This window comes from Neofelis nebulosa, chromosome 6 (genome assembly GCF_028018385.1).
Source record: "Neofelis nebulosa isolate mNeoNeb1 chromosome 6, mNeoNeb1.pri, whole genome shotgun sequence".
NCBI lineage: Eukaryota > Metazoa > Chordata > Mammalia > Carnivora > Felidae > Neofelis > Neofelis nebulosa.
In genome coordinates, this window is record NC_080787.1 from 118,698,245 (window position 1) to 118,712,836 (window position 14,592).

General features: G+C 34.9%; 1 protein-coding gene across 1 annotated transcript; it reads right to left on the reverse strand.

Moving 5' to 3' along the window:
* Positions 1–874: 874 nt before the first annotated feature.
* Positions 875–13,400, reverse strand: LOC131514823 (protein LEG1 homolog). The gene is made up of 6 exons (XM_058735202.1): positions 13,070–13,400; positions 8,749–8,835; positions 7,362–7,546; positions 6,344–6,444; positions 4,471–4,709; positions 875–1,224 (listed from the first exon to the last, which is right to left on the reverse strand). Exons 1-6 carry the CDS (start codon positions 13,368–13,370, stop codon positions 1,124–1,126), a joined length of 1,014 nt encoding a protein of 337 aa, XP_058591185.1. The 5' UTR covers positions 13,371–13,400; the 3' UTR covers positions 875–1,123.
* Between the last annotated feature and the right edge of the window lie 1,192 nt (positions 13,401–14,592).

Genomic DNA, 14,592 nt, shown 5'->3' on the forward strand with positions numbered 1-14,592 from the left:
GTTGCTGTAATTCAGTATGAGTATGTTTCATGGTTTGGGCTTCCTGGAGTTTTGATGCAAGTTATCTTATTGGTAATTTGTTTATCAAATCTGTATTCTATACCATAGTTACTGGGTTATAGGTATTATACTGGATACTCATTGCCTTTTGTTTATTAAACCAGCCAATTTTTATAACCCAAATCTGTGTACTCTTCAATTATTTCCATTTTTCCCCATCATTTTCATTTTTTCAGTAAGTATATTGAGGTACAGGGGAATTTGATAAATTGTTTACGATTGACCAGCTGACATTGGTTAGAAAATGGCAGAGCTTAGATGTAAACTCAGATCCTTCTGATATCAGTGCCTGTGTTATTTTACCATACTATCTACCTTTTGGCTCAATTTATTCATTTTTTTTTTCCAAATAGTTTGGAATACTGTGGTTGGGAGCCTCTGTAAAACCTGTCAGCAAACTTCATACAAGCTATGGAAGGAAAGTCACCAAGGGGGCAAGCAGGAGGGAGGACTGCCTTCCTGTCAATGCACATTGTCTCTTCTTAAAGGAAAGAAATTTTGCCCCCTGTGACCCTGATGTACTCCATAATAAGTATGAGCTAAAAAAAAAAGAAAGAAAGAAAGAAAGAAAGAAAGAAAGAAAGAAAGAAAGAAATGTTCAGAACATAATTTTTCTAACTTTCAGAGAACTCCAAAGACACGATGGATCAAATGATACATCCTAAACTAATAGTTCATTTTTAAATGTTTTAAAAATCCATAGTCATCATCCAAATTTTATTGTAAATCTTCTGCATCTTGACTATTGATCATAAAAATATATTCCTCCAAATACATAAAATTAATTTGGATTGAATAAAATCCAAAATTCTAATCAGGTTTTATGAACTTTATTAATTTATCAGCATTTGTCAGTTATTCAACTGAATCTACATTAAAAAGTAAACATTTTCATTATTGATACTAATTTAAATTAAGCAAATTAATGGCAATATATTAACTCAAACTTTAAGATATAGACAATGACAAAATTATGCAAACATGCAAGGACTAATCTTGAGAATACTGTTCCTCGAGAAATTATCATCGTGGATTTTTATTTTATACACATTTCCAGAAGCATTTAATTGAAAGAATGAAGGATGAATTCCAAAATCTCTAGAAACAGTTTCCTTGCAACTGTTGACTTCATTAAAGTTTTCCATAAAACAAAAGATAATGTACCTAGAAAATAGTAAAGATATTTAGGAGTTTTAGGTAAAATTTAATTTTAATCCCAAATGTTGAATTTATCTAAAACAAAATTCAATTAGTATGAAAGTAGCATGTGTTCATATGCATTTTTTAAATAAAACAATATTTTGCTTTTTAAAATTATGTTATGCCCTCACTCATATTCATACATCTAAGACACATAAGTAACTAAAGAGAACAGTGGATACAGCAACGATTAAAGAAATGAAAATCCATAAAAAATCAGACTCTTGAAAATTAGTAAGTTTGCTAATACTCATTTTCAGTGCCTATGCAGAAACATGAACTCTAAAAAAACAATTTGTGTTGTTTCTGTTTTTGTTTTGACAAGAATGTAATCTATACTATACTTTTTAATTGCCACTTGGCAATACCTGATCCATGAATTCATTTCTAGTAATTTAATCTGTCACCATCCCAACAAGTTAAGCTAATAATAGTACACACTCAATGTTGCTTTTACATTACCTAAAACTAAAAAGCATATAAATCCATTCAATGAAAAGTTATATATTACTTACAGAATAATGTGTCAATATTTGCTGACTTGTTAATTTCTCAAGTGTATATGGCTAGTGAGAAATTAATAGGACAGAACTGTGCCATATGTATAACCTCTTTTAAGCAAACAGCACAGTTTTTAGTCAAATTATTGACTTATTTTATTTATTTATTTATTTATTTATATTTTATTTTTATTTATTTATTTTTTAAATATGAAATTTATTGTCAAATTGGTTTCCATACAACACCCAGTGCTCATCCCAACAGGTGCCCTCCTCAATACCCATCACCCACCCCCCATCAACCCTCAGTTCATTCTCAGTTTTTAGGAGTCTCTTATGAAGAAACAGACTCTTAACTATAGAGAACAAACTGATGGTTTACCAAAGGGGAGGTGGGTGAGGGAATGGGTGAAATAGGTGATGAGGACTAAGGAGTGCACCTGTCATAATGAGCACCAGGTGTTGCATGGAGGTATTGAATCACTACATTTTACACATGACACTAATACAACACTGTATGTTAACTAACTGGAATTTATTTATTTTTTCAATATATGAAATTTATTGTCAAATTGGTTTCCATACAACACCCAGTGCTCATCCCAACAGGTGCCCTCCCTAATACCCATCACCCACCCTCCCCCACCCCTCATCAACCCTCAGTTTGTCCTCAGTTTTTAAGAGTCTCTTATGTTTTGGCTCCCTCCCTCTCTAATCTTTTTTTTTTTTTCCTTCCCCTCCCCCCATGATCTTCTGTTAAATTTCTCAGGATCCACATAAGAGTGAAAATGTATGGTATCTGTCTTTCTCTGTATGACTTATTTCACTTAGCATAACACTCTCCAGTTTCATCTATTATTTTTATTTATTTATTTATTTATTTATTTATTTATTTATTTATAGTCACTAGTTCATACAAATATTTTTTGTAGGAATAGGACCAAAAGTTAAAAAATATATATCAGACAAGGAATTAAGGTAAGGAATTAAGGAAAGAGGATGGATAGAAGGTAAGTTTTATGTGTAATTAATAACTTTCTGTAGTGTTTTAATTTTTAATAAGAGGCATATATTGAATATATTTTTAAAATAAGTATAAAAGAAATTATAGCCATAAAAATGAGATATTATTAAGAAATGAAGAAAAGTATTTAGTAATGGTATCCTATTTTTTTTCTATAACTCAAATTAGTTAAAAATATCTGCCAAGGCTTTAAGCACAATTTTTGAATTCTGAGTATGAGTGGATGCATGCAATTAGTATACAGGAAACATGATAGCTAGTTTAACTACATTCTAATTTGTCTTTTTTTTTTCTTTTTATTGTAGCCTATAGAGTAAATTCAAAATTTCTTAACAAATCCAAGCTAATTTTAATACAACTGGAACTTACAAAAATCTAAACATCTGTTGTATACAATCTTTAAATGTAATCAAGTCTATCTATTCAGTCCCTCTGTATACTAGGCCAATAGAGTTTGTTCATATCATCTAAGACTAGATTGTACTTTCCATATCTGACAGTGTGGTAATCAATACATTTTTATGATTCTCCTAACAGTGGGGTTCAGACAAGAGTTAATTTTCCCAAGTCCCTCCTACCCCTCATCTAGTTGAGCTGTATGACTATTCTTACCAAAGGTATGTGAGATATAGTTAAGTTTGTCACTTCTAGTAGGCTTTTCAAAGACGAGCCCTCTTAAGCCCTTAATTCCTTTGAATTACTTTATAGGGAGGATACAGTGATGAAGCAGTGAATGTTGATGGAGCCAAAGTTGGAAACATCCTAGATCTCTTAATTACCATGGAAGAAAGCCTCTTACCAATTGAGTATCTCAATTCATCATGTGAGACAGAAATAGAATCCTTTGAGTTTTGCCATTACAATCTGAAGGTTTATTTATTAAAACAGCAATGTTACCCTTGGTAATACATAAACAAGTTTTACTTTTAAAATACAATGCATTCATTTTTATTTCGAATCATATCTTATTTCTGAATTCTTCTTTAGGGAATATGAATTAAACACATGCACATGCACACACACATTTTTTTCCCCTCAGTAGAACAAGGATAAATAGTATTTGGGAAACTGAATGACATAGTAATTTTCACATTTACAAATTATGTAATTTCATTTGTGTTTTCTACTTAGTAAACCTAAGATTTTGAAATTTTGGAGAAATATACCTCTTTCAAAACCAGAATTTGGGAGGGGGGTCAAATTTTTTCCTTGATGTCTATAATCATAGTATCGGATGGGGAAAGTCCATATAACACAATTTATTTCAGGGTTTTTTTAGTTATAGCGAGTGTCATTATTATGTTTATTATCTTTTTTGTTTAAAAACAAAATAAAATTAAATAGCAAAATTTGTCCAAGAAAGAAATAGGGATTTCCATTATCTCCTTGCCAAAGTAACATGTGGTGATATTGATCTGCTTTGTTGAAAGGCCCCAGAGGAGAAGAGGTGTTAAATAACTAAGGGCCTTACTAAATAAGTAAGTTAAGTAATATGTACTCACTAAATGAAGCCACTCACAAACCCACAAGGATTATTGTTAAAACTTTGAAACATATCTTAAAAAGTCAACATTTCCTTCTTTAAACAGTCTGTTGTAGTAATTTATGATTCGATCATCTTTCATTACCTATGAAATCAACACAATGTATAGAACTTACAAATAAAAAGGTCTCTGTGTCTCTTACCTGTGTACTTATGTACTTTGTGGAGAACACTTAGAGCAAACAGGACTGTGTTCTGAAAGCCACTAAAGTCATGGATGAAGGGGGCTCTATCTTCATTCATAAGCATGCGTTTTGGCAGCTCCTTCTGGAATTCATATGTTCTAATTAAGGTTGTAGGAAAGAGTGGTGGAGCTAAATAATCCACAAATAAAGCCCAGCTTCTTTCAAAATCAGCTTCTTGTTTAGAATAGTATTTTAATCTAACAGAGAAGTGGGGGAAAGTATACATTTACAGTTAGTCTACCCAGAATTTTGCCAACTCAATTTTCAAAACAGATAACGTGTTCAAAATGACATTTTTGAGCTTTTTAGAATATGGAGTAAAGAAACTTGATGTTGATGTTAGCTCCTACACTTGAACACTTGAAAAGATGTTATTAAAATTTTTAATTTGAATATTACCATCTCAGAACATATGTGCTTTTAATCACGTGTTTCCCTTTTCGTGAAGCATTTACATTACTTACATAAATTCTGATATGTGACCAAGTCTCATTATTTTAAAATATAAAGATAAAAATAAAAGAAAATTAGCAAAATTGCTGCTGAATTTAGACATCTCTTAACACAATGTTCATTTCAGGTAACCACTAAAAATGAAGTAGCAGATATTTTTTTTTTTCCTGATGATCCTAGAAAGCCAACTTTTCTTTCTGTTTTTCAGGTATACAATGTAATGACTTGATATATGTGTATATTGTGAAATGATCACCACAGGAAGCCTAGTTAACATTTGTTACCATGCAAAGTTACAAATTTTTTTTCTTGTGGTGAAAACTATTAAGATCCACTCCTTAGCAACTTTCAAATAAGCAACATATTAACTATAATGACTATGCTGTATATTATTACATCCCCATGAACTTGTATAACTGGCAATTTGTACATTTTGTCCTCTGAGACCCCAGAGGAACAATTCCTATTGACTGATTATCTCTGTGTAAGGGGAGAGGGGCATGCATGCAATACATTTCCTGATTGTTTGCACATCTGTCTCTTTTTTTTTTAAACACTGGACAGTTCACACACTATAAAGTAGACACTCTAAAAATCAGATTCCCACCCTCACCAGGGTTTTTTGTTGTTTGGTTTTCTTGTCATTGTTGTTTACTGTTTTGCATGGACAGATTCTGTTGTTCATTCTGTGTTCTTTGTAGTGAGTCATCACTGAGGTCCCTGCTCATAAGCATCATGGTCAGCTAATGATTAATTAAAGGTTCCCTTAAGTTCCTTGAACCAATAAATCTTCCACTCTTTGCTGAGGAGCCCTGTGCATGTGTTGGGGTATATCTTCAATGCTAAGGCTTTACTTCCTATTTGGTCAGGGCCTCAAGGTAGCCAGAGGCAAGATATTAGGGTTCTCTCAGTTCTTGCCTGGGTATGCTCTCAGTTCTATTAATAGTTGTGGGCTCCCAGAAATGTCTGTCGGTCCTGAAAAAGACAAATGATCTGTAGACATAGTAACAAGTAGACACCAAACCATTTTTAGACTGACTTCAATCCATCAACAAACACTCCCTTCAGTGAACAGGTTTTGCAAGTATCCAATAAGTGACATCTCTTCATTTCTAAAAGTCAGTCAACAAGGAATGGACTCCCGGCATAAACATTTCTCTAATGACAAATGACAGCTGTCTCACCTGCATAACCCTCCTATACTGATGACTCAACTCACTTAAATGCCTAAAAATCTACCCGTTTCTGAACTCTGCATCTCCTAATAACTTACCTTAAGATGAAAAGAGTGCTCTTCAAAGACTTCAGTGAAAAAGACAGTGTAAGATGGAAAGATTATTACCATATTGAAACAAAATAACTCTAGATCCACTCTTACCTATTGTGAAAGTTTTTACGAGCAATCTCCAAAGATGAGACATGTGCAGCCCATAAGTACTCCAACAGGTCATCAAAGCTACTAGAATGTGACTTTACATGCTATCCAGGAAAAAAAACAAGTTATTGATATGTGGGCAATTATAACAATCTCTCTTCTTGAAAATCAGTTCTATTTACAAATATAATTTTTCAACATTCTAAATAAGGGGAGAACATTTTTTTCTAAGAGTTAAGGTATGAAAGAAAGATTTAATGCTTAACACTTCCTGAAGAGCTCAATATCAGTTATTTTAATTACTAGTGATACTGAAATCATACGAAAAGAATAAACCATGTGTTTCAGAAACGTTCAGGATTTTACACTGCTCGGAACCAGATCTTTAGTATTTTGTACATTTGTTTTTTTCTTGCCATGCAACAAACTGTCCACAAAGTGTCAAAGCTAATCTTATGCAATATAATGAAGAAGTTCTCTAAAGGGAAACCCAATCTTTAGTCATTTACTCTTTCACCCATGACACTTTGCTTTGGACATCAATATTTGCTTCTGAGTGTCAAATGCTCATTTTAATCAAGTCATATGTGATTTGCTTATCAAGAGAGTTGAAATAAGCTGATCAAATTCACCACAACCTGTCCCACAATTGCATTTGTATATCAGTTATTGCTCAGTTGTCCTGAAATTATGATGAGCTAGGACACTTCATGCACTGTTAAGCCATAATTTCTCTGGGTTCACCTGTGTGTATATAACTTTAGTATGAGAAGAGTAGATAGGGCAGTCTTGATACCTTATTGGCAGTGAGGATGCTATTGAGGTATGATGTCATGCAGCAATCCACTCATACTAATATTGCTGTCACCATAATATTTTCACATTAGAAACTTTATTCCTTAGGACTGCATTGTGCAATGCATAAAAAATCTACATGAAGTGCTATTCAAAAATTATCTGGCTAGCCTTGAAAAGTATTAATTAAAGCGCACACACACGCCCACAAACACACACACAAAACCTGGTAAAATTCATTCCACTTTTTCATTGCTTCTGGAAAGGATGAATGACAGCTAGAAACATTGTAACAAAAATTCATCTGATCCTTGGGCGGTGGCAGAAAGGTGACTTTGTCTGATGGTATCCCCATTATACCAGAATCAACCGCAGCAAGGAAGGGCATTGCAGAGAGATAATAATTAAGATCTGTATAAACAAACATTTATTAATATTGTTAATATATAAAAGAAGTTGTTTTTGAAGTAAAGAAGTCTCTCATAAAAGTACACCCACAGATCTAGAAATGTGGTAAAACTTAAGCAGTAATTTTGGGAACTTTGGGAATATTATCAGAAATTTCCCTTAATGTTGGGACACCTGGGTGACTCAGTGAGTTAAGCATCCAACTCTTGATTTTGGCTCAGGTCATGATCTCACAGTTCATGAGTTCAGGCCCCACATAGGACTCTGTGCTGATAGCAGGGAACCTGCTTTGGATTATCTCTCTCTCTTTCTCTGCCCCTCCCCTGCTCATTCTCTCTCTCTCTCTCTCTCTCTCTCTCTCTCTCTCAAAATAAATAAGTAAACATCAAAAAAAGAGACATTTTCCTTAGTGTTATATACAACTTGAATATGCTTCTCTTAAAAACCCTGCTCTCATAAAGCAAAATAAATTTATGTTGTACATTTATTATTTTATTTTATTATTTTATTTTACACACACACACACACACACACACACAGAGTGGGGGAGGAGCAGAGAGAGAGGGAGACACAGAATCTGAAGCAGGCTCCGGTTTCTGAGTTGTCAGCACAGAGCTCGATGTGGGGCTCGAACTCACAAACGGTGAGATCATGACCTGAGCTGAAGTCGGAAGCTTAACTGACTGAGCCACCCAGGTGCCCCATACATTTGTTATTTTAAATCATGGATGATAATTGCACTGGAATTTAAAATACTAATTAAATTCCAAGGTACAGTAAGTGAAAAATTTAAAAATTAGTAACAGAATTCTATACTTTTCTAAGTTTTTATTCTAAAGCTGAAAATCTGACATAGCTTGAAAATACAATAATATTTATCTAGATATTTCGCTTGTTAACAAGTTTTTATTTTATAATATAACACAAATTTTGCTCCCGCCTTATATGTTTCAATCAAACTTTAAGGTTTCTGGTCTCCCTGATATTTTTATAATTAAATAAATTAAGCAGTAAATTAAAAATATATCTATCTCAAAACCCATTTGAAGACATCCACATTTGAGCCAAACAGACTTTGTTTTGTTTCGTTTTATAAAAGCAGTGATTCTGGGCTTGGTTTTGCTTCTCTGACTGGGATCTTAAGTTGAACTGATTTTTTATGGAAAGGTCGTCTATTTGAGGTTTGACGGTCACACTGAACTCACCAGCCCACCAACTGTCCACAGAGATGCACAGATGATCCCCAGACTTATGGCCACAGTCCGTACTTTCCGTGGGATCGGCTAATCTGCCTAAACGAGACAAAATCCAGAGTTGGTTTTACCAGGACCCCTTCCTAGCTGTAGAGACAAACGCTAACTAGACACACCATGTTTACAGGAATAAAGAATTGTGTCAGCTTTCCTGTCACATTGTCTTTCCTTCACTTCATGACTTTCTGCTTCCTATCTCCCATACATATTTTTTCCTTTTCCTTAACATCCTTACAATGATCTACTTTCTCTCACAGGCCTTATGTTTTTTTAACTTCCGTAGTCTGTGTTTTTTCCCTTTGCTAACTACTCTGCGTCTTTGATATTAGGCAGTGAATATTCCTGTATAGTAAGCAAGATCTGGACTCATTTGCTGAAAACCAAATCCTTTTTCATTGCTTACTATTTGACCTGGGTAAGTAACTTCTGCAAGCCTCAATTTTCTCGTGTATATATTAGAATAACAATAATTACCTCCTAGAAGTCTGGGGTTTTTAAGTGAAGGACTTAAAAAGTGCTCAGTTCAGGGGCATTTGGGTGGATCAGTCTGTTGAACGTCTGACTCTAGATTTCGGCTCAGATTGTGATCTCACAGTCATGAGTTCAAGCCCCGGGTCAGGCTCTGTACTGACAGTGCAGAGCCTGCTTGGGATTCCCTCTCTCTCTTTCTCCCTCTGCCTCTGACTTGCTGTGCTCTCCCTCAAAATAAATAAACTTTAAAAAAGTGCCCAGCTCAGAGAATATGTGCTTCCATAAATATTAGCAATTATTCTATTTTTATCTTTTTGTCATCCTCTCTTACCTCCGACTTTCAAAACATGCCTTTCTGGTTTTTTTCACACTTGATATTTTTTACCTTCTGCATATACTTGCATATCCCTGAAGCTGTCTCTGACTCAATGCCCGTCTCTGTCCCTGTTTCAACCATTTTCACACTGGCTTATTCTCTTTACTCCTGCTAACTTTCTCTTTTCTCTAGTTCTTCTTGACCAGATGAACTTTCAATGGGCAAAAGGAAAGGTTTGAGTGGTTGTGCTCATTCATGGAAATTTCCCAAAATTGTTAATCTTCTTTTGAACTAGAATAATATTCAAGTATGTGAAACATACCTCTCCTGGTTCTTAGGTTTTGTCTCAGTTGGGAGTTATTTTAAATCTGCTTCCAAGACTCTCTGTCCTTTTAAGACCACTCAGTCTCAGAGGATGGTTGCCCATGAAGCTAATCTGAGGATTTCCTTATGTTGCTGACTTCTGTGTCGTCTACTCTATATACGAAACTGTGCTCCAGCTCCATTTTTGCCAAATCTCCACAGAACTGCTTTATTGGTGATTCCAAGTCACTTCCAACTGAGACACCTGAGAGCATACCTGAGACTGAACCCCTAATCTTGATTGTCAAGGAAGATTGCCTCGTGAATCTTCTGTTCTTTGTCAGAGGGGTTTCAGGACTCTTCTGGATATCTTCAGTACTTTCTCTTTCTTTACAGCCAAGCTGTGCCTGCTTCCAGATGTTTTATCTTCTGAAGAAATTTTTTTCTTGCCTTTCCATGGCAAGAAATACCTCATCCTCCATAACCTTGACCAAACATTGTTTTCCATCATACCCACTTCTTCCAGAACAAAATTTATGTTGTATTTATTACTATTCAAATTCAAAATTTTGGAAAATATAGCAAACTGTATTTTCCAACTAGATTTATTTCTGTAGCATACATTATGTATCTCCCATACTCTCAACATTTTCCTCTTTCTCTATTTTTCTCATGTATACAAAACTAATTCCACTAATTCTTGCCCTTTTGTTCTTTCTAGTTCTTTGTCCCTGGATTACTATTTTAAAAGCCCATCAACATTGTACCCTTTTTTCAAGATTCACTTCAAATCTTACTCTATTCCCAGATGATTCCAGCTCACGACATGCACTTTTATCTAACATCTTACAATTCAACTCTTTCTTGTTCTATGGTTGGATCATTTCTAACTCTCCTTCTTAACCATGTTGTAACTCCTTCAAGGGAAGGCAATGATATCTACTGTCAATTTCTCGTATATGTGCCAGTCTTCCTTTTTTTCATTTAAGTGACGCTTCGTCACTTCTTTATCCTCCCTCAGACTTCCAGTGTTCTCTCCCCAATTCAAACATTATTCTGATTAAAATTTCAGCTAACCAATAAAAATGAATGAATGCTGACATATGAAATAGACAGATGAATTTCAAAATAATCATGACAATTGAAATAAACCAGACCAAAAAAAGAGCACCCAACTGTCTATATGAAAATTCTAGATAATGCTATCTAATCTGTAATGATGGAAAGCACATCAGTGGTTACTGGTGAAGTTTGGGAGTGGGGGGATGAGTAGTTGGAGGAATGGGGAAGGCTGGGAGAGACTGGGTAAAGAGAAGTTCCTGAAGATGAGAATACAAAAGGGAAAAGAACATTTTTGGAATGATACATATGGTCATTATCTGTGGTGATGGGCTCAAAGCTATATACCTATACCAAACTTACCAAAAAATACGTTTTACATATGCTGTTTATTCTATGTTTATTACATATTAATAAAACTATATTTAAAAAAAACACGTGCTAAGCAATCTAGAAGCAAATATTTAACGTATTCAAGTATTGTGAAAGCATTAGGCTCTTGTTACTAAACTAATCCATATTGCTTAAGAGCCCAATTAAAATTCCCCAGTCTGACTTAAAGACATCTCTTTCACTAACCTTGGTTCATCTTCTCAAATAAACCACCCACTGCTCTTTCACATCCCAGTTCTTCTGCCTATGTGGTAGTCTTCTTCCAGTAAAACCTGCTATCAATGTCATCTTTGTAATTAGTATACCAGCAGTTATATTCTCGAAATGCCTCCATCAAGCTCTTTGGTCCTCATTTCTTCCCATGATATTCTCAGCCCATGGTTGTCACTGTCTGTCCTGAGCTACTCTTGTACTTACAGTCCTTATCATGTCTTTGAGACTTAGCATACTGTGGGTGAAATATTTTTATGGGTTATTTCATAATGTGTAATTCTGTTTTGGTTTTCTCTAGTCGTATCATAGAATTCAACTCAATTAAATACATAAATCAGCCCTTAAAAAACAGTAGAATCCCATGTATTGTATTCATGAATGAAAATGATATTTTGAAAATAACTTATCCAATATTTTACTTTACTGTTTGTTCATTACTGGGCCCAGAGCTGAAAATTTTTGTAGGGGTAAGTGTGTGCACCCCTTGGGGGAGTCGATTATTGTTTACGGAAGATCTTATGTTTTTGCTTCTCCAGAACCATGTCTCAGGAGTTCATATATTCTTCTTTTCCATGCCAAGAGCAGCCCAAGAATGGGAATTATACTGGATGTCAGGAGATTCTCCCAGCGAGCTTGGAATGTCATCACAGATCAGACGTTGCAGTCTCTTTCTCTGTCTTTTCTATAATGCCACCCATCTTCTCACTGATTCCTTTCTTCCAATAGTGTTTTCTAGAAGTTGATAGTGAGGGTCTCTTCCCATTGAACAAGATGGCTTGGGGCTTATGATATTTTTGTTCCAAAACAAATATCTATGTTTATTCCTCAGTAGAGATGTTATTTTCAGGTTTTCCTACAGAAGTTTTGTTTTTTCTCTTTTGTCACTCCAATCTCTATGACTATAGTCTAATCATATTTAGAACTATAGATAATGCAAATTAATCTTGTACACCCATGTGTAGTTAATGCATATCACCTTAGCTGTTTTGTTGTTGGATGTACTCTTCAGTGCTTAGAACTAGGCTTGGTCCCAGTAGCCCATCAATTAATATTTATTGATATTGACTGAACTAAGCCTAATATGCTGTGCTTCGGTGAGTGTGGTAATCACTAGCCACTTGTAGCTCTTCAAGTTAAATTAATTAACATTAAACAAAATCAAGAATTCAGTTCTTCAGAAGCATTAGCCATTTCAAGTGCTTAGTAGCTTCATATAAGAATATAAGAGCTGCTGCTTTCATAGAGAACAGTGCAAATAGAAACATTTCATCATTGTACACAATTCTTTTGGACATTTCTGGCTAGCAAAAACCATGCATGTAGGGGACACTCCATAAATAGTTGATAGAGATTGGGCAAGAACGCAAATGGCTGGAAAAGGAATAGAAAGGAAAGAGAAAAAAATCAATTTTCACAAAGATGGTGCTAAATGTACAAGGTACTACTTCCTAATTAATTCACACTTAAATCAAAGGTCATTGTAATGTAGTCATTGTAATGAAAAAGAGACATTCTTACCTGTCTGATATTGCCATCCATGATGTACAGGCAATCCCCATAAAATATTTTGTTCATTTTCTGGTGAAAATTTTGCAAAATATTTGGCTGTCTTGTTCAGTAGGATTTTATACGTCCCCAATCTCTCAGGATAATGCCAGAAGTTAATGACATACTTTCCATTTTCTATCTTATAGTCACTGAACTGACCAGGACTCTCTTTCCACAGAGGGGGATATACATCTGCGATATCGGATGCTCTTGCTAAAGAAGCAAAAATACAACCAATGATTAGATAGGGCCAGGAAAGACCGAAAGCCATGGTGTTTAGCCCAGAGATTGAGATTATGACAGGACCTTTGTTGGGAAATGGAGGAGGAAGCTACGTTGTTTTTCTGCACCTCATCTAATCAACACCTTCCACTGCCTTTCTTGGTAATGAGAAGGTGGAGGTAAACAAATGCCTTACCAAAGATAGTAGGCTACCTCCCTTGTTAATCATCTCAAAAACTGTTGATTATGTATCAGTCTCTAGAATTTTTAGTAAGACTGGGTTTCATCCTAAATTTATTTTTGTCTCTATCTTCTGTCTCTCATATTAATTATAATAATAAATTGTATGTCTTTCCCAGAGTTACTTGATTTTTTTTTAATTTTTTATTTTTTAGAGAGAGTGTGTGGGTGGGGGAGAGGGGCAAAAGAGAAAAAGAATCTTAAACAGGCTCCGTGCTCACTGTGGAGCCCAATGCAGAGCTCTATCCCATGACTCTGGGATCATAACCTGAGACGAAATCAAGTCAGCTGCTCAATTGATTGAGCCACCTAAGCGCCTCTAGAGTTATTTCAATTTTAAAGAAGGGCTATTTATCCAATTTTATCTCTAGTTAGTGGGATTTCAGCCACATAAATAAACAGTTAAGTAAACAATTTTAGATAGAATTTGTAAGACATTTTAGTGATATTTGGGACTTTACCAGATTTCTTTGAAATTTTAGTTCAAGTGCAAGTCCAGACTTGTATGTCAGACATATCAACCCAAATTCCATGTTACCAGGATCTGAGCCAAAAACTTGTGTGCAGTCAGTTGCTTTGTGGTTACAGAGTAAAAGAAAAAGAGGGAGGAAAAAAAAAAGAAAGGAGGAAAGTAAATACAAGGAGAGACTATCAGTTTGCTTCCACTAAGGGTGTGGGTGCTTAATGTTTTCTTGGGACTAAGGAGGAACACTCCTATGAAAAAGCCCCTGGCCTTGAGGGATGGAATTAAGCATTTGCTCTTACCGTTCACTGGCCAAAGGTAACCCAAAATGTAGAAACTCTGCTGCACTTCTGTTTGCACAGAGCTGTGTGCTAAGTCTGTTGTTATTGCTGTTGTTTTTCTTTTGGTTACACTTTCTTTCCAGATAAGGAAACAGGCTAAGTAGCTCAAAAAGCTGATGGAGCGCTTTAAGTGAGCTGAAAACTATACGTGTGTTATTCTGCTCCACCTTGAGGGTAATATGTCTTCTTACTGGTTTGGAGACACATTCTTTGCATGCCACCAATCG